At 40.2% G+C, this 21,925-nt stretch overlaps 1 protein-coding gene across 4 annotated transcripts in view; it reads left to right on the top strand.

Annotated features, from left to right (window-relative positions):
- Positions 1 to 21,925, top strand: part of LOC138751634 (adenylate cyclase type 2-like) — a 650,763-nt gene that overhangs the window by 614,232 nt on the left and 14,606 nt on the right. For all 4 annotated transcript variants that reach the window (XM_069914176.1, XM_069914177.1, XM_069914179.1 and 1 more), the window contains 4 exons: positions 395 to 541; positions 2,973 to 3,080; positions 16,045 to 16,159; positions 19,060 to 19,184. In XM_069914176.1, coding sequence (XP_069770277.1) covers positions 395 to 541; positions 2,973 to 3,080; positions 16,045 to 16,159; positions 19,060 to 19,184 — 495 coding nt within the window. The remainder of the gene's footprint in view (positions 1 to 394; positions 542 to 2,972; positions 3,081 to 16,044; positions 16,160 to 19,059; positions 19,185 to 21,925) is intronic.

Below are 21,925 nucleotides of genomic sequence, written 5' to 3'. Positions count from 1 at the left end.
AGATTCAACCAAACTGGCATTTTCCCTATGGTAATGAACTATCTACCTTCCCCCAAGGCTTGGAACTCCATCAGGAGCAATAATGAAGGACATTCCTAGGCAAAATACTTGAGAATTTTAACAATTAGATCTTTAAACATGATTATAGGGTATTGTCCTCAAATAGAGCAATGAAAACTAGGTTTGGTTGAACATACTCATGAGGGGGAAAAAAAACATTGACAAGTGAGAAAAAAATTACCATAAACATCTTTTGTTCTTCCTACAACAGAAACCTGAAAATTTATGTGATTGTTAAAAGGCTTGGTAAATGTGCAGACTGAACACTGGAATGAGAGATTCAACAGAGAAAAAAAATGAATATTTCTAATGCCATGTCTTATTGTCTTGACAGGACCTTTACCATCAATCATACGAGTGTGTCTGTGTCATGTTTGCATCTATCCCAGATTTCAAGGAATTCTACACTGAATCAGATGTAAATAAAGAAGGGTTAGAATGTCTACGATTACTAAATGAAATTATTGCTGATTTTGATGATGTAAGTATGTAGAAACACAACCATGTAATCCAGTAGTTATAACAATATAAATGTAAACATAACAAATTAAAAGCAGAATTAGGCTAGTTTCCTCCTGAATCTTATTTTACAGGTCAATAGATCAGGCATGATCAGATTTTAAATTTAACTCTACCCACATGTCTACCTCAAATATTTCACCCCCTTGCTTATTAAAAAATCTATCCATGCCTTAATTTTTTTTTCAAAGCATCTACTTCTCCATTTGTGGAGGAGTTCCAAAGACCCACAAGACTTTGACAGAAGAGAAATTGTGTCATCTCTGCCTTAAATTTTAAACAAGATGGATAAATTAATACACAAATAGAAATAAACAACCTAAATGCATTACATAAAAGTAGTTGGAGGCAACAAGGAAATAGATTTTATAGCATTATTATGAGGGGTCAGATCTGTACAGTAGTGAACAGTAGGCTTGGCAGATCATATATCAGAATTAGAAGCAATGAGCTCAGCAGCAGCAAAAGAAAGAAAATGTTCACAGGAATTATTTATAGGCCATCAAATAGTCTTTGTTATATTAGGTATGACATAAATCAGGAAAATAGAGGACAATGTTGCAGGGTTTTAATTTGCAGGTTGACAGGGCAATCAGTGGTAATGAGGTGGAGTATGAATTCATGGAATTTATGCTGAGGAACATGTCAGAGAAAAAGATAGTATAGATCTTGTCTTCTACAATGAGAAAGGTTAATTGGTGATCTTGTTGCAAAGGGAACTACCAAAGGAAGAGAATTGTAAAGTTGCCTGGAAAAGCAATAGCAGTGAGGATTAAAAACATCTGAGGATTCAGCAAAAAACACCAAGAAATTGGATAAAGAAAGGAAAAAGGATATCAAAGTAATGTGGTGAGAAACGTAAATGCAGATATAGGTATCTAAAGAGAACAAGACTCAAAGATGGCTCCCTTACTGACAGTGATTGGAGAATTTATAATGGGATAAAAGGAAATGGCAGCTGAATTAAATAATCACTCTCTGCTTGTCTCATGTTCCAAACTCTATAACTCTTGGACTTAGTAGTGGTGCTTTGAAACTACCTTATTTTGGTACCATGTACAAAATATTTCTGGTTGCTCAGTTGAATAACGTGATAGAAAGCCAAAACCATCTCCAATTCCCTGCTTCCCTTTGTGATGAACTTTACACCACCATACACCAGCAGAGCCTTGTCAACTACAAGGTATTTTATTTCTACCACTCCTCTAGGTGAAGACCTCTGCTTTGCACCTCTCCACAGATTTAAGTCCTCATCCCCATCATGGAAATGCCTGTGTCCATCCTGATCAGATTTAAAAGAATGCTGGTGAATAGGGTGAAACAATGCAAAGCTCTCTATTTATTACCAGATTAAAGACCAAACATTCCCATTTGATGAGATGCCATCAACATCATCAAAGCAGGAACAAGTCATTGTCTGTGTCTCTGCAATCGAAATGATACAGTCAAACATTTTTAATGGATGATTTACAAAGCAATGCCAGCAATTTCTCTCCTAACACACCTTCATAGCTATCAGAATTAATAGTGCAACATACAAGCACACTTTCATTTACATTATCATTATCATTATTATAAGTTTTCATTGATGCAAGTATTGCTTCAAACTGAAACCTAGCCTACTCTGCCATATCCTGTTCTACATTATGTGTGTCTACTTTTAAGTGTGCTGCAAGATTTCTCATCCATGAACTCACATTTAGACAGAATTTTAAAAACTGCCTCAAATTTATGGTCCTCAGTGCAAAACATGCATACACACTGCCTTCTTCCCCATTGATCCCCAATTTTCAACTTTGTATTCTTCTTACAATTTTCTCAATTTTTCACATCTCTGTTCAATCACATCAACAAATAAATAGTATTTGTATATCTTTTCAAACTAACCCAAGTTTCAAATATTCACTCAGCTTCTTGTTCAAATATTTCCTTTTGTTTTGGCAGTCTACAGGTCTAAACAAGGGATAATTATTTGTTGTCTGATAATAAAATCACTGGCCAATCCATTTTTTGTTGTTTCAATTTTTGAAATTCAAAGCTAAATTCTAAATGGTCATTTCAATTTCAGTTGGAAAGCTAGTAATCTTCTGCCTATTACTTACCAATTCCTTAACTTCAAGTCAAGTTTATTGTCATCTAATTGCACATGTACAACCCGATGAAACTGCGTTCTCCTGTCCTTGGTGCAAACCTCGCATGCACACAGACAGACATAACACACATACAGGCAAATGACAGATGCAGGACAATTATTGATATATAGAAATAAACAGATTGATAGGTAGATAAATAGACAGAGATAGATAGATGATGGATAAATAGATAAATAAACAAATAACTTTATACTCTTTAACCATTTTGATGTTCACAAAAATATATATGTTGTTTCCCAGTTGTTGTCTAAGCCTAAGTTCAGTGGAGTGGAAAAAATTAAAACCATTGGGAGCACCTATATGGCTGCAACTGGGTTAAGTGCTGCAACAGTTCAGGAATACAGCCAAGTAAGTTAAATGTTTCCCTCTCTTTAAAATTAGTTTCTAATGATGTGTTCTCTACCAATCAAGGTTCCGTTTTCAGATTTCCAAAGGTGCTTCAATAATTTTAGAAATAAAGCGTGCAGAACTCCTTGATATTTTATGTATATATATTGGAGAACAGTGGCAAAGAAGCAAGCAGCGTGCTAAGACTGCTACATAGAGGTTGTAACTTTTGGCACTATGGCAGTGTTGAGAGCAAGTAATGATGTAGGTGACTTAATGTTCTTTTCATCGATGGGAGGTATATGAATATTCAATTAATAATTATAATCAACATGAAGGTTCCTATTCCATGAACAGCATGGCCCATTAGTAGGAACTGGATTGTTCAAACCTGCTCAACTATTTGTATCCCAGCTCTGATTTTTTTTTTGCCTTTGCTGCTCAACTATTGATAACAACAGAAATGTATTTGCATTCTTGAAAATGCCCTTTGTCCTCATTCCACATTTTATTATTTGGTGTACAAAAAAATGATTTATACTTTTGAATGAACCTTTATTATTATTCACTGTTTTTACTTTGTCCCAGTTATTATAGATTGGTTTTCCGTTATTTCCTTGTGAATATTTCTAACTTTTCTAAACATTTTAATCAGATTACCCCTTAACCTTCCACCTACCATCTTCCACTTCCAACATATTGACCACTGGAATTTCTGCCACTTACTACAGGATTCCATCACCAGACACATTTTTCCTTCCCTCCCCTCTGGGCGTGTTTCCCTCATGCACTTATTCCTTCCTATCTATTCCACCCCCCCCCCGCCACCCTTCCCCCAGCACCTTACACTGTGGCCGCAGGAGGTGCAACACACCTCCTCCCTCACCATGGTCTGGGGCACCAAGCAGACCTTTCAAGTGAAGCAACACTTCACTTGTGCATCCACAGGACTTATTTACTGCAACTGATGCTCCCTTTGTGGCCTTCTCTACATTGGATAAACCAGTCACCAATTGAGAGATCATTTTGCTCAGCACCTTCTCTCCATCCGCCACAACAGCAACCTCCCAGTAGCCAACTATTTCGTTTCCGAGTCACACTCTCAAACTCACATGGCCCAGACAACCCGCAGATTAGAGGAACCACTCCTTATTTTCCGTCTGCTGACCCCTCCCTCTCTACCTATTATTTCCTGCCTTTGTCACCCCCCCACCTTTTTTTTGGATGCCTGCCAGCATTCTCTCATATCTTGATGAAGGGCTCAAGTCCAAAATGTTGGTTATGTATTTTTATCTTTGTTACATAAAGGACACTGTTTGACCTGCTGAGCTTCTCAGCATTTTGTGTTTTTACTTTAACCTTATGCTCTCCACTGGCCACCGTGACAGAGGTGCACCAAAGAAGAGGTACAAGGACTGCCTAAAGAAATCTCTTGGTGCCTGCCACATTGACCACCGCCAGTAGGCTGCTATCGCCTCAAACCATGCATCTTGGCACCTCACAGTTCGGCGGGCAGCAACCTCCTTTGAAGAAGACCGCAGAGCCCACCTCACTGACATAAGGCAAAGGAGGAAAAACCCAACACCCAACCCCAACCAACCAATTTTCCCCTGCAACCGTATCTGCCTGTCCCGCATCGAGCCTGCAGCTGACGTGGACATTACCCCTCCATAAATCTTCGTCCGCGAAGCCAAGCCAAAGAAAAAAGAATGTGTTCAATGGAGTGCTGACTCGATTCACTTAACTATTTAAACCACTGTCTCTCTAGTTAGTCTATGCTGCATATATTCTCCAAGCCCATCATATATTTATGAGATCCAGTGCTGAGAAGAAAATACATTTCTCCATCAGGGTGGAGAGGGGGTTTAAAAAGAGCTTTATATAGCTGAAGCATCATGTCCACTTTTATTTTGGCCACTGAATGTGAAATTCAACATTCTTTTTATTTATTTTTTGGCTCTATTCTTTTTGTGCTTTATAGTGGATTCCCAAAGCCTTTACTTTTCACTTTTTCAAACATCTAATTTTTATTGATGTTCAGAGTGAATAAATTCTTACATCTCATATTGCCTATTTTTTATATTTTACCCTCTCACTTCAAATTTCATTCAACCTTCCTTGCAGGAGTTATTGTCCCTCCACACTATGGCTAATGTAATATACAGATTAAAAATGAAAGCATATCAATTTATAATAAACTTAAAATTCTTTAAAAATTGTTGTTCTATAAATATATCACATTATTTTACAAATGCATGGATGATTTTAGGACAGAATCCTAATTTACAGTGCATTTAACCCCAAAATGTTCCAATTAATAAAATTATCTCTTTGGCCCATTGATTACAGTAGGAAACAAGGCAGCCAATTTGAAGATATCAAACCAGCGATATCAATGAAATCTTTGGCTTGGCTTCACGGACGAAGATTTATGGAGGGGGTAAAAAGTCCACGTCAGCTGCAGGCTCGTTTGTGGCTGACAAGTCCGATGCGGGACAGGCAGACACGATTGCAGCGGTTGCAAGGGAAAATTGGTTGGTTGGGGTTGGGTGTTGGGTTTTTCCTCCTTTGCCTTTTGTGATGAAATAATGTTACAGATTTTTGTGATGTAAGACAAATATTCCTACACTTTTCTAGAAAGCAGGTATGACCTTGATCAATCCAGGTCAGCCCAGATATTTGAGCTGAGTCCTCCAGATGGAGATGTGAATGCACAACTATTTTCTTCTGAAGCATGAGGACATAAAATAAACAGTTCACTCCACATGGACATAATTCTCATACTTCTCAAAATGTTGACTTGTATGGCACCTTAAAATCTCTGAACTGTTTTCCCAGACATAGTGAAGAATCTCCAGCACAACTTGCTGATATTTTGAATTTACAGAATAGATTGAAATTAGATTTGTAAGGGAATGGGAAGTGCCAGAGCAGATAGTCGAGTGAAGAAGGAAAAAGATGATGTGAAGACTGCATGTAAAGTCAGAAATCAAAGGGTTAAAATGGTGGAAATGTTTTCAGCTTAGAGCATGGACTGGCATGTGGAATTTTGACATTATGGCCATTAGTGAAAATTAGTTGCAGGAGGGGCAGGATTGGCAGCTCAATATTTCAGGGTTTCATTGTTTCAGACATGACAGAGTGAAAGGGATTAAATGGGGAGGAGTGGCATTGCTCATCAGGGAAAATATCACAGCTGTGCTCAGACAGGACAAACCAGAGGGCTCTTCGACTGAGGCTATATGGGTGGAGATGAGGAATAGGAAAGGTATGACCACACTCATGGGGTTGTTTTATACATCACCCAATAATTAGCAAAAATTGGAGGTGCAGGAAACATGAAGCTGAGATAGTAGAAGATTTAAATTTTCCATTTATTGACTGTAAAAGGACTGGATGGCTTTGAGTTTGTCAACATTTATTGCCTTTCACCTGCATCAAGTGTTGTAGATGTCCTTCATGGAAGGAAGAGAACCCCCAGTGATCTTTTCCGCTGATTTCACTATCCTCTGCAGGGTCTTATGGTCTGAGGTGGTACAGCTTCCAAACCAGGCGGCGATACATCCTTTGTAAAATGTAGTGAGGATGGAGGGTGGGAGATTGAACTTTCCTCAGCAAATTATTTTTTGTTCAATATTCCAGCATGTGCACCCTCTGTGTCTCCTGATAATTAATAGGGGCTGGGAGGACCTGTTTCTGCTTGTAACCTCTCTTCTCCACCCCATTCAGAAGATGTTGGACCTCTTCTTTCTCCATATTTCCACTGTTGAGCACTTCATTGAATAACAATGGACCTTAGCTCACTAAGCACTTTACAAACTTCTTCACTTCTTCATTACTCTCTCTTTATTCAAAACCATCCTTAAGTCATACATTTTAGATCATGTTTTAAGCCACCACTCCCAATTAACCCTTCTTTATATAGTAAGAATCTATTTTTAATGTAGTTCTGTTCAATCTTAAGATTTTTCTACATTGATGGGGATGTAAGCAATTGCTTTCAATACTTCTCAGTATTTTCAGTTTTTTGTAATTATAATTCTGATCTAATATTGCATTTAATAATCCAGGAAGTACAGAACATTTCTTCAAATTTGTTGAAGTTATTTGTTTCTGGCAGATAGTTAATTGGAATTAAAGTTGAAAGCTTTTATCAGTTGCAGAATGGAATGCCTATCTGAAGAAAAATGTAATTTACTTTTATTCATTTTTTTAAAATTGTTCTGAAGCAAGGAGGTGGTTCAAATGTGGCTTTAGAGGCCTTAATTACCGGTACCTTAATTTTTTGAATCAGAGCTATAGACTTTAAATTTGTAAAAAAATAATTCTTCAATTTATGTTTCATGTTTGTCAATTTGTTAAGTGCCCAGCAGTGGCACAAATTGCTGACCTGCTGCATCACATCAACCATTCTTGGTTAATCCTGATCTCTAATTCCATCTATGTGGAGTTTGCACTTCCTCCCTGTGACTCACTTTGTGTGGCAGCTTCCTCACACATCCCAGTGAAGGGTTGGTGGGTATGTTAATTGGTCATTGTAAATTGCCCCCAACCTGTAGGTGAGTGATACAATCTGGGACTGATGTGAAGGGGAGGGGATAGATGATGGGAATGTAGGGACGAAAAAGTGTAAATAGGTAAATAGGTGCATATTTCCATGTGATATGACTCCATGGTAAAGTGTCCCTCACCAAAATACACTTAAGTAGCTTTTCTGATTCTTCAAAACACTTTTCCCTTCAAATCTACTGGGACATACACTTCCGTCTGAACTTATTTCACTTGATTCCCTTCCAGCTTTTCTTTTTAATGCTGACAGTCATCTTATTTCTCCTCTCAGCACCAATTACTGTTCCACCCTATTTAACCTTTCGAGATGAACCTCTCCTATTTTTCCCCACAGTTAAGACTTTTTTTTCTCTCCTTGCTAGTGCTATCTCTCTCTTTTAACTCTCACATTGCCTCTAACTTCCTTCTATCTATCACCAAATTCTTCAGCCTAAAAAGTAACATTATGAATATCAATATTCCCCAGTCTTACAGCTTCAAATTCTTTTTTCGAACTCTTGTCATTGTTCAATACCCAAAAGAGAATAAGGGAAATGGAACGAAGAAAGTTATCTTATTGTCCTGCCTTTGGCATCCAGCACCTGCAATCCCATACGAAATGCATCCGGTGGTTCAAAAGTAACAAAAGTTGCTCAGTGAATGAGTAACTGAACAGTGGAGACCTATTGTTCTCTATGTTAGGGACAATACTTTTTTAATGAACTTTTTGAATAAATTGATTTTAAAGACTTTGTCCTCATTCAGGCCTCAACATTAGTTACTTCTTCCTCCTCACTGTCTGACATTTTTGTGCTGGGATAATGACAATTTCACCAGGAAATCATCACCATCAGACCTCAATTGCGTTTTGTTATCAATAGAAGTCCATCTTACCTCCTTCTTTGAAAATAGAAAAATCTAGCCAAATCTTTCCTTTCCAATCTCACCTATGTCTTTTCTCCTCAATTCTGGCAGCCACTTCTCACCCATATTTCAAACCTTATCTTCCTCTTTTATTGAGCTGGCTCAAAAGCTCTAATATAATTCTTTCTTCCATTCCAATTCAAATAAAACTTCACCAGCTCAGAGGAAATTTTAAAAAAACGTGTTGAGAGATTTGATCTACACGGTTGTGTGTTTTAAGGACTAATGACATTGATCTAATTTTATGGAGAGGAAACTCAATTTGAAACATCGAAACTGCTTAGAAACCAACATTTTAAAAAAGCAAAGTAATGATCATTTCAATGCAGGCATTGAGTGATCCCTAAAATAGAATTAATCTGTTTCTATAAATCTATAATCAGAAAATTGATGGATTTCATTAGGCCTCTCTTACACTCTTATACCTTGCACACTATCATTCAATTGTGGTCTCACCAGGACTACTTAGCTCCAGACCTCAAGAGCAGAATTCCAGTGAGATGGTAAGATTGAATGCTATTGATAATAAGCATCTAAGTTTGATTCAGAGAGCAGAATTCTACAATAACTAAGATGTTGATAGGACAGTAACATGATCTAATTTTTCAAATTAGAATTGCATGGTGTGTAATTACACACACTATTTACTGCAGACACTCATTCGTGATATCCTACAACATAAACCTTTAAGTCTTTAAACAGAATCTAATTCAATGCCCTAATTAGGAACTGTGAAGATATGCCAGTATTTTTTTCATCCAAATAACCTTAACAATTGAAAGACATCTCCTCCTATTTCAAATTCTTTTTCCAAAAATTATATATTATGTTTGCAATACAATATATTATTCTTAGTAGCTTCTAAATATTCTAATCACAGTCATTGGCAGTTAGTCTTAATACATCTGCCATCTAACTGAATGGCAAATATTATTAAATCAGAAATATGGTGATGTCTTCTTTGGCTTGGCTTCGCGGACGAAGATTTATGGAGGGGGTAAAAAGTCCACGTCAGCTGCAGGCTCGTTTGTGGCTGACCAGTCCGATGCGGGACAGGCAGACACGATTGCAGCGGTTGCAAGGGAAAATTGGTTGGTTGGGGTTGGGTGTTGGGTTTTTCCTCCTTTGCCTTTTGTCAGTGAGGTGGGCTCTGCGGTCTTCTTCAAAGGAGGCTGCTGCCCGCCAAACTGTGAGGCGCCAAGATGCACGGTTTGAGGCGTTATCAGCCCACTGGCGGTGGTCAATGTGGCAGGCACCAAGAGATTTCTTTAGGCAGTCCTTGTACCTTTTCTTTGGTGCACCTCTGTCACGGTGGCCAGTGGAGAGCTCGCCATATAATACGATCTTGGGAAGGCGATGGTCCTCCATTCTGGAGACGTGACCCATCCAGCGCAGCTGGATCTTCAGCAGTGTGGACTCCATGCTGTCGACCTCTGCCATCTCGAGTACCTCGACGTTAGGGGTGTGAGCGCTCCAATGGATGTTGAGGATGGAGCGGAGACAACGCTGGTGGAAGCGTTCTAGGAGCCGTAGGTGGTGCCGGTAGAGGACCCATGATTCGGAGCCGAACAGGAGTGTGGGTATGACAACGGCTCTGTATACGCTTATCTTTGTGAGGTTTTTCAGTTGGTTGTTTTTCCAGACTCTTTTGTGTAGTCTTCCAAAGGCGCTATTTGCCTTGGCGAGTCTGTTGTCTATCTCATTGTCGATCCTTGCATCTGATGAAATGGTGCAGCCGAGATAGGTAAACTGGTTGACCGTTTTGAGTTTTGTGTGCCCGATGGAGATGTGGGGGGGCTGGTAGTCATGGTGGGGAGCTGGCTGATGGAGGACCTCAGTTTTCTTCAGGCTGACTTCCAGGCCAAACATTTTGGCAGTTTCCGCAAAGCAGGACGTCAAGCGCTGAAGAGCTGGCTCTGAATGGGCAACTAAAGCGGCATCATCTGCAAAGAGTAGTTCACGGACAAATCAGAAATATGGTGATGTAAATTAACATAAATCAGCAACACTGCTCAACTCTTGAGATGAAGTGGTGTTTCTACACTTTCAGGGAAGTTCAGTAGCTAGTAATGCAAAAATAGGAAAACTGCAAATACAATGTGTAAAATTAACAGGAAATTAAATAAATTAGCACCATTTCAAGCTGTTAAATCTTAGCTATAGCATCATTGCAACAACAATTTAGAAATAGAATCATAATTAAAAAGCTTGATCTTTTTTGAAATTTTACATCATATGGCATGGCAAAACATGGAAAATTCTATTGGAAAATTATAATTAAATCAAGATTGAGAGCAGAGCAGCTTAATGCCCTTTGGTTGTTCCTTAGTGTGAATTTATTGATTATATGGCAGCTGTACAGTAATTTGTCACTAGTATCAGTGTTGAACCATATATTTTCTTCTTTAAGAAATCATGTTGCTTTACAACATTTTAGATGGGGAAAAAATTCAAAATTATGAGGTGCAAAGGGACTTGGGAGGTCTCATGCAGGTTAACCTCGAGGATGAGTCGGTGGTGAAGAAGGTGAATACAATATTGGCATTCATTTCTGGAGGAATACCATGTAAGAGCCAGGATATAATGTTGACACTATAAGGCACTGGTGAAACTTCAATTGTGTACAGTTTTGGGCAGTTTATTTGAGAAAAGATGTACTAGCATAGGAGGGGGTTCAGAGAAGATTTACTAGAATGATACCAGAAATGAAAGGGTTAGCATATGAGGAAAGATTGTTGATCTTGGCCTGTTCTCATTGGAGTGCAGAAGGATGAAGGGGGACCTCATAGAGCCATTTCAAATGCTGAAAGGCCTGCACAGTGTAGATGTGGCAAGGATGTTTCCCATGGTAGGGTATTCTAAGACAAGAAGGCATGACTTCAGGATAAAAAGGCATCAATTTAAAACAGATGCAGAAATATTTCTCTCATCAGAGGGTTGTGCGCTTGCGGAACATGTTGCCAAGGGCAACTGTGGAAATAAGGTCATTGGGTGTATTTAACCATATAACCATATAACAATTACAGTTCGGAAACAGGCCATCTCAGCCCCTCTAGTCCATATCAATTTAAGTGATCTCCTCTAGTCCCACTTACCTGCACCCTGCCCATAACCCTCCAATCCCCTCACAGCCACGCACCTATCCAACTTTTTCTTAAGTGATGAAATTGACCTTGCTGCAACCACCTCTTCCCGAAGGTCATTCCACTCAGCCACCTCTCTGAGTGAAGAAGCACCCTCTCATGTTACTTCTCAATGTTTTCCCCCTAACTCTTAACTCATGACCCCTCATTCCAATCTCACCTATTGTCAAGGAGAAGAGCCTATTCACATCTACTCCATCAATCCCCTTCATAATTTTAAATACCTCTATCAAATCCCCCTCAACCTTTTACACTACAGTCTAATCAATCTTTCTTTGTATTCTAGATACTGCAATCCAGGCAACATTTTAGTAAATCTTCTCTGCACCCTCTCTACCTTATTGATATCCTTCATATAATATGGGGACCAGAACTGTACACAGTATTCCAAGTTTGGCCTCACCAATGCCTTGAATAGTTTCAACATCACTTCCCAACTCCTTTTTTCTATGCTTTGATTCATAAAGACCAGCATACCAAAAACCTTCTTTACCACTCTATCCACATGAGATTCCACTTTCAAAGAACAATAAACTATTATTCCAAGATCTCTCTGTTCCTCTGCATTCCTAAATGCCCTCCCCTTCACTGCATATGTCCTGTTTTGATTATTCTTCCAAAAATGAAGCACTTCACACTTATCGATATTAAACTCCATCTGCCACCTTTCAGCCCACTCTTCTAAGTAGTCCAAATCCCTCTACAGTCTCTGAAACTCATCTTCACCATTCACAACTCCCCCTATTTTTGCTTCGTCCACATATTCACTAACCCAATTTTCCATTTCATCATCCAAATCATTAATGTAAATGACAAACAACAAGGGATTCAACACCGATCCCTGAGGCACACCGCTCGTAACCAGCCTCCATCCTGACAGAAAGTTATCCACCTTGACTCTCTGGCATCTACCCGCTAGCCATCATTGAACCCATCTGACTATCTCAACATTAATACCTAATGCCTGAATCTTCCTTAGCACCTTCCATGTGGAACCTTATCGAAGGCCTTACTGAAATCCATATAGACAACATCTACTGCTCTACCCTCATTAACCTTCCTAATCACCTCCTCAAAAAATTTAACAATATTTGTCAAACATGACCTTCCCCGCACAAACCCATGTTGGGTATCCCTGATCAGCTCCTGCCTCTCTAGATACTTATACATATTATCTCTAAGAATACTTTCCATTAGTTTACTGACCACCGATGTCAAACTTACAGGCCTATAATTGCTGGGCCTACACCTGGAACCATTTTTAAACAGAGGAACCATGTTTGCCCCCCTCTTATGACTTCTGAAAAATCACTGTCAGAGCTTCCATTATTTCCTCCCTGACTTCCCTCAAGGTCCTTGGGAAAATCCCATTGGGACCCAGAAACTTATTCACCTTTATATGCCTCAAAAGCTCTAATACCCCTTCTTTCCTAATCCCTACATTTTCCATAATAACCCCTTTTGCTTCTCATCCTACACAATTCCATATCCTTTTCCCTAGTGAATACCAAAGAGAAGAAATCATTCAATATCTCCCCATCTCATTTGGCTCCAGACATATTTGTCTGCTCTGATTCTCTAAGGGACCAATTTTATCCTTCACTCTCCTTTTCCTATTTACATATTTTAAAACCCTTTGGATTTACCTTCATCCTGTTTGTTATAGCCACCTCGTACCTTCTTTTCACTTTCCTAATTTCTTTCTTGAGCTTCTTTTTACAATCCATGTATTTTCCAAGCATCTCGTTTATACCTTGTTTCTTATATTTAATGTAGGCCTTCCTTTTAATTTGAATTAACTTTCTAACCTCCTTTGAAAACCATGGCTCTCTCAAACTTTTGGCCCTGCCTTTTATCCTGACAGGAACATAAAGATTCTGCACCCTCAAAATCTCACCCTTAAAAGACCTCCAATTCTCCGGTACCTCCTTCCCATAAAACAAATCGGCCTAAAACACTCTTTGCAAACCCCTTCTCATTTCTTCAAATCTGGCTTTCCCCTAGTCAAAAAACTTAATCTTTGGACCAGACCTATCCCCTTCCATAATTATATTGAAATTAATGGTACCATGATCACTGGATCCAAAGTGCTCCCTAACACACACCTCAGTCTCGTGCCCTACCTCAATCCTCAAGAGATGATCCAACACTGCCCCTTCTCTAGTGGGTACCTCAATGTATTGCTGCAAAAAAACTATCCTGCACACATTTTACAAATTTTAATCCATCCAGCCCTTTCACAGAATGTGTTTCCCCATCGATATTAGGAAAATTAAAATCCCCCACTAACACAACCCTGTGCTTATTACAAATCTCTGCTATTTCCTTACACATTTGCTCCTCTCTTTCTCACTCTGCACCAGGTGGTTTATAATACACCCATATAATTGTAACTTCTCCTTTTCCATTTTTTTAATCCCACCCACACCGCCTCCCATGACAAGCCCTCCAATCTGTCTCGCATCAGCACCATTGTGATATTTTCCCTGACAAGCAATGCCTCTTACATTTCCAAGTCTATCACACCTAAAGCAGTGAAATCCCGGAATATTTAGCTGCCAGTCACAACCCTACTGCAACCAGTCTCACTAACCGCTACCATGTCATCCTGTCAAGTGTCTATCCACTCCTTCAGCTCGTCCACATCCTTATAATACTTTTAGCATTAAAGTAAATGCATTTCAGGGATTTCCAACATCTTTCCCTCTGTTTGTCCCTAACTTTACGGTAAACTCAATTATTTATTACCATCATCCACCTCCAACACTGCATCGATCATTTTCCTTCTTGATCACCTGTCTTTCCACCCCCAAACTTTGTCTACAAGCCTTCTCAATTTGCAGACAATCTGTCTCTTTGTTGTTCCCCTTTATATGGACTCCTTCCCCAGCCATACTACTTTAAAGTCACCTTAATAGCCCTAGCAAATGCCCCTGGCAAGATCCTGGCCCCTCTGGGATTCAGATGCAACCTGTCTGTTTGGTACAGTTCCCACCTTCCCCAAAAAAGGTCCCAGTGATCCAAGAACTCGAATCCCTGCCCCGTACTCCACCCCTTTAGCCACACATTCATCCTCCACCTTATACTATTCTTGCCCTCACTGTCACATGGCACAGGAAGTAATCCAGAGATTACCCCCTTTGCGGTCCTTCTTTTTAGCTCCCTTCTTCTCAGGGAAGGAGGAAGGTCCAAACTAGTTAGCCTTACTATTCCCTCTCTTATGATTAACTACAACTGTTAAAATAGCTTTCAGTTTCCCAGAAGCCTTTAACACTTTTCTAGATTTTCTTGGGTTATCATTTTAGCCTTTCTCTGCAGGGCAAAAAAAAAAAAATTCTTGTGCAGAAAAATGAGAAATCTCCCTCACACATCTCCAGTGGCATTACCATTCCAGGAGAAAATGTGGGTCAATAAATTTGGAAATAACTGTTTTACCTGACATCAAAGTATGAGGCTTTTGAAATGATAACATTTATTTGAGTGGCAACTGTAGGCTTCCCTTCATAAAATGAAGCCATTTTGTCCTTTATCATATAAAATAAGTGGAGAAAGTACAGACAACAACCAACTGGTTGCATTAGTCTGCAAAGCCACCACGAAGAACCAGTTGAATTTGTGTTAATTTGATTGAAACTGTATGTGAAACTGTAAGTCTAATATATATTTTTTAGGACCACTTCACTCCTCCTCCCTATGTCGTTGATACCAACATGTACCATGACCTCTGGCTTAATACCTTCCTCTCTTATAATGTCTTGGACATGAAAAGCTACCTCCCTGGCACCAGGGAGGCAAACCACCATCCAGTTTTTTTATTGTATCCAAATAATCCCCTATAACTCTTGCCCTCCTCTTCCTTTCCCTACCCTTCTGGGCCACAGAGGCTGACCTCATGCCAGAGGTACAGCCACTGGAGCTTTCCCCAGCTTGACTGTCTCCCCCCAACAGTTCTCAAGGAGGAGTACCTATTGTTAAGGGCTACAGTCACAGGGGTCCTCTCTTGTACCTGTCTCTTCCCTTTCCCTCTCCTAACTGTAACCCACTGATCCTCCTCCCGTGGCCCTGGTGTGACCACCTGGCTATAACTCCTATCTAAGGAAGAGATTGACAGGTATTTGATTAGTCAGGGCATCGAGGGTTATGGGGAGAAAGCCGGGGAATGGGACTGAGTGGAGCATGGATCAGCTCATGGTGGTGGAGCAGACTTGAGGGCCAATGCCTTCTTCTCCTCTTGCAGCTTGTGATCTTGTATTTTTTAGTATTTTAAACTATCTTATTTTTCCAGTTCTCCAATATTTTTTCTAATGTGCCTTTTAATTTTGAAATATAACAATATAACTTGATCTAATCTATATTTTCTTTAATTGCAGGAGGCAGACAGACAGTACACGCATATTGGAACCATGCTGGAATTTGCTTTTGCACTCATGATAAAACTTGACGTGATTAACAAGCATTCTTTCAATGACTTTAAGCTCCGCATTGGTGGGTATATTTAAAATGTCTTTTCTCATTATCTAGCAGGGAAATAGACTGTATAAACTACTCTTTCTGTGCAGAAGATTTGGTTTGAGAGCTACAGTAGCATAGAATGGTACTGAATTCAGACTTCCAGTTTCACATACAGTTTCAATCAAATTAACACAAATTCAACTGGTTCTTCGTGGTGGCTTTGCAGACTAATGCAACCAGTTGGTTGTTGTCTGTACTTTCTCCACTTATTTTATATGATAAAGGACAAAATGGCTTCATTTTATGAAGGGAAGCCTACAGTTGCCACTCAAATAAATGTTATCATTTCAAAAGTCTCATACTTTGATGTCAGGTAAAACAGTTATTTCCAAATTTATTGACCCAAATTTTCTCCTGGAATGGTAATGCCACTGGAGATGTGTGAGGGAGATTTCTCATTTTTCTGCACAAGAATGATTTTTTTTTGCCCTGCAGAGAAAGGCTAAAATGATAACCCAAGAAAATCTAGAAAAGTGTTAAAGGCTTCTGGGAAACTGAAAGCTATTTTAACAGTTGTAGTTAATCATAAGAGAGGGAATAGTAAGGCTAACTAGTTTGGACCTTCCTCCTTCCCTGAGTAGATGTTTTATTTGGCACAAAATGATAGGATGCCACCACAGTAACAATCTGATTATGACTTGATGATGCGGAAGCCATAAAGAAGTGTATTCACATCATCTTTTGATTCCGGCAGGAGGCCAATCTCTGATCTCTGTTAATGGTGGATCTTTAAGTTTTTTGTGGTCTAACAAATATAATTGTTCCAATGTCTATTTCCCCAAGACTGCCTGATAATATACTGGTTAAAAACAAGTATAGTACCATGTTGATAAATGTAGATTTAACATACTGTATATCCAGTTAACCCATTCTGAAAAGTTGCAAAATATCTAACCCATCAAAAGCAAGTTTTTATTTTTTTATATATCATAGGAGTGATATTAAGTATATGAAGGAGAAAATAAGATGGAGCAGGGCCAAGGGGGATAGGGTATAGTACGGAAGGAGTGAGAGTTGGAGAAACAGGTGAGGACATTGGTAAGTGGGGGTGGTGGAGAGGGAGTGAGAAAGAACAGTAAGTGTGGGAGTGTGGTGATATGTATATACTGTTCTGTGCTGTTTTGTGTATAAGTACCAGGCCCGCCCACTGATGATTCAATCCCCTTTAATCCCTCCCCTGTGACCTGGCCATAAAGGTCAACCTCCCTGCCCCCTTCCATTTATTTGAGCACATGGAGTTGGGCCAGCCGAAATCTAATGTGTAGTAAAGCCTATTGTTCCTCACTCAGTCTTTAGAGTCATTGATAGTGTGTATCAATTTAATACACATTAATTTTCCACATGGGATGGACAAGCTGCTGAGACCCGACCGCCTCGAAATCGATCCACAGACACCTGGAGCTGCCGAACAGTATGAGCAGTGAGTGGCCTGCTTCACAAACTTCCTTGAAGTCACAGCAGGCCTGGTGGACTCTGATGAGAAGAAACTCTAGGTCCTACAAGGTCCATCGAGCATACCTGGTGATCTGGAACTGCACAACCTACACAGAGGCCATGGCTGAACTCCGCAATCTCTACCGACCCCAGGTGAATGAAGTGTACTCACGGTATCAACTGGTTTCAAGGAGACATCAACCCAGTGAGTCCATGGATGAGTTCCTCCGAGCAATGTATGACCTGAGGAGAGACTGTTGGCATACTGCCCAGTATGTGCAGGAGCTGGTGTGAGATGCCTACGTAACTGAAGTGAGGTCTGTCTACATTCATCAACAACTGCTCGAGGAGGACATGCTGCCCCTGAAGAGAGCCTTCCAGCTTGCCAGGACCCTTGGTTCAGCCCAACGCAATACAGGCGAGATTACTGGTAAGAACGAGGCCTCCATTTGCAGACCATAGGCACTGCTAGGTTGGGACCCGGCATCACAGATGGGCTCTGCGATAGTGAGCCACAGCCCCATTGCCACCGCCACTGCAATCGGACACTTGAGATGCCACTTCTGTGGCCAGCAGAAGCACCTCCGACAACTCTGCCCGGCTAAGAAGGTGATCTGTACAGGATGCGGGAAAAAGGGTCACTACCAGCATGTCTGTAAGTCTAAACTCTCTCAAGCGAACAGTGCGGTGCTGACATCATGTCTGGCCCTGAACGGCTTGACCACGTGCACAACTCGGGAGTCACCATCTTACCTTGCATTCCTCCGCCCTCCTGGATGATGTCACTTCCTCCTTCCACCGATGTGACATCATGATCAACATGGAGGCCGCCATATTACCAGTTGGGCCTCCCCTCCAACAGCAATGACGATGATCTGATCCTGCATAGGTATAAGAAGTAACACCAATGCAGTCATCGACGTAACTAAAGGATAGGTGGAAAGTGATGCTTGTGTAGGATTGGAACAGGGACTGTTCCACATACTTGACAACAAGGGCAGGCATAGCTAGGAGCCATGCATATGCCATGGCTACACCCTAGATCTGGAGGAAATAGGAAAAGTCAAAGGAGAAATTGTTAAGGGTGAGGACATCCCACCAGGTGGAGGAGAGTGTTAATGGGGCCTAAACAGCTCTACATTCAAGTAAGAGGTGGAAGGCCTAAGGCCTTCCTGATGGGGAATGGATGTGTGAGGGCTTGAACATCCATGGTAAAGATAATAGTGAGGGGGACAGAAAATCAGAAATCTTCGTCATGGTGGAGAACTGAGTGGTGTTCTGAATGTATGTGGGAAAGGACAGGATGAGGGGAGGGGGAAAAGGGTGTCAAGGTACAAGGAGATGAGTTTGGACAGACAGGAGCAGCTGATCAGTTTCTGCTCCTGAGCATGTTTATTTTAAGTTTTTTCATTTTTTTATATCATGTAATTTTCTATCAGGTATTAACCATGGTCCTGTTATTGCTGGAGTAATTGGAGCTCAGAAACCACAATATGATATTTGGGGAAATAGTGTCAATGTGGCCAGCAGGATGGACAGCACTGGAGTTCTTGGCAAGATACAGGTAGACTAATCCCAATTCTTCTGATTGTTCTTCAGACAAATAACTTATGAATGCATTGTCTTTCATAGCTACTATTTCATGAAACACTCAGGGATGGTATAAATTGGTGTGACCAATAATTTTAAATCACAAGTTACAGCAGATCCAATATCTATGTAATGTTTCAGAATGGAAGTAAAAGTACAGGTATTTGCATGAAAGAAGAGAGATTATTATAGGGTTAATTGATTGTTGGTTACAATCAAATACTATTTTAAGAAGTATTCTATGTAATATTTTTATAAAAAGAAAAATCATTAATCTCATATTATTAGTGGGAAGTTATACTTGATAATGGTATTCTATTTTTATCAAGCATTGGTAGATTTGTGAAATAAGCTTGTATTCAAATAAACATAAAGCTATTGTGGCATCTAATGGCATAGTAAACAATGACATCTAAGGATGCCAACTATTTACTAGACTGTTGGGTATTTCAATTACCAAGCCATCTGATGTTTCACAGTTGTCACGTCAGCTACATGACAACATCTGATTTCAGAGTGACAGAGGAATCTTTAAGTAACATTTTAAAATTCATCAACGGCCTTTAAGTTTTTTTGGCAAAGTAAAATAATATCTTGCAGTCCAGTCACTATTTTGGGTGATGGAATTTGGTGAAGAGGCACATCCTTTTGAGGTTCGCTTCCTTCACAAGTCATTAAGTCATGTCATGGTAGATGTGTACAATTATTTTCCCATTTTGTCATAAGCCTGTATGGCCTTGTTCTTAAATCGGCCAAGTGGGTCAGAGGAAACATATAGGTGCTCTAAATCATGAAGGAGAAACTGTATACAATGGAAAATTCATGAGGATTTTGAACTAAATTAAGGCTGATCATTTCCAAACATTCAATAGCACCTTCATAAAATTGAAGTTATTTACCATCCGATTGTACAATTACAACCTGATGAAACAGCATTCTCTGGTCCTCAGTGCAACACACTGCAAACACACATAGAGACATAAAACACATCCAGATAGTATTTAGATACAAATATTAAAATAGATATATACTGTATTATTGTTAACTAAACTGGTAAATTATTAAATAAATAAAAACATAAATAGTCACGGAGGGTTTGTATGAGCAGATCATCAGTCGTTCAGCAGTCTCACTGCCCGTGGGAAGAAGTTGTTCCTCAGCCTGGTGGCTTTGGCTGTGATACTCCTGTATCTCTTTCCCAACAGCAGTAGCTGAAAAATGCTGTATGCAAGGTGGTAGGGGGTCATCATTGTTTTTGAGAGCCTTCTTTAGACAACAATCCCAGTAAATCCCATCAATAAGGTGGGATAGGGGAGGAGAAGGAGACCCCAGTGATCCTCTCTGTCACTTTCATGGTCCTGTATATTGACATCCAATCTGATTCTCTGCAGCAACTGTACCACGCTGTGATGCAGCCGGCCAGAAACTCTCGATGTATACAGGATACAGCATGGTGGCTAGTATCCTTGACTGTTTCAGTAAGTTCAGTCATTGTTGCACCTTCCTGACAGGTGAGGAGATGTTATGTGTCCAGAATAGGTCACTTCTTAAGAGGACTCCAAGGAACTTAGTGCTCTCTACTCTCTCCATGACTACTAAGCTATTAATCTGTAGTAGAGTGTGGTCGGCCCTGGACCTCCTGAAGTCCATAATCATCTCCAGGTTCTTATCCACATTGAGACTCAAGTTGTTATTCCCACACCATTTCACGAGATTTTTCACCTCTTCTCTGTAGTGCAACTCATCATTGTCAGGTCATCAGCAAAATTTATGACATTGTAGGAGCTGGATTGGACATTGCAGTCATGGGTCAGTATCATGACAAGAGCAGGCTGAGCATTCAGCCATATGAGCAAGTACTCAGCATGATGATGTTCGACGTTCTGCTGCCAACCCAGACAGACTGTGGTCTTTCCATTAGAAAGTCCAGATCCAGTTGCAGAGAAGGGTATTGAGTCCCAGTGAGGACAGCTTCTCCTCGAGCCTCTGGTGTATGATTGTATTAAATACTGAACTGGTCAATGAACAGCAGGCTGGCATACGAGATGTCATTTTCCAGATGGGACCAGACAGAGTAAAAGGACAAGACTGTAACATCATCAATGGAACAGTTCCATCTTTAGGTGAATTGAAATTGGTTCAGTGTCTCTGGGAGGTGAGCTTTGATATATTTCAATACCAGATGCTCGAACCATTTCATAATAATGGAGTTCAGTGCCACTGGGCATTAGTCAATGAGGCCTGTTACTGTTGCCCTCTTTGGTCTGGAATGATGGTGGCTGATTTGAAATCTACAGGGATGATGGGCTGCTGCAGTGAAGTGTTGAAGAAGACCATAAAGACCTCTGTCAGTTGTCTACACAGTTGCTCAGTACTCAATCAGGCAAGTTGTCTGGTCCTGCTGCCTTGTGTGGGTTCACCTTGGATAGCGTTCTCTTCGGCTCAGCCACAGCTATGCAGGGGTGGGGGGGGGGGGCATTCATCAGAGGGCACAAAGATTTCTTCAGAGTCAGCCTGTTCTTCTCATAAAACCATGCATAGATGATGGTCAGTCTGTCCAGAAGGGAGGCATCATTGTCTTGTGATCCGTTATGGTCTTGATCCCTTGCCACATGCACCTCATGTCACCGATGTTGTATAGCTAATTGTGGATCTTTTGTGCATACCTATGCTTTGCCATTTTGATTACATAGGAGAGTTCATCCCTTGCTAATC

The sequence above is a fragment of the Narcine bancroftii genome, chromosome 1 (genome assembly GCF_036971445.1).
Source record: "Narcine bancroftii isolate sNarBan1 chromosome 1, sNarBan1.hap1, whole genome shotgun sequence".
Taxonomy (NCBI): Eukaryota; Metazoa; Chordata; class Chondrichthyes; order Torpediniformes; family Narcinidae; genus Narcine; species Narcine bancroftii.
This window is presented reverse-complemented; position numbering and strand designations above follow the sequence as displayed.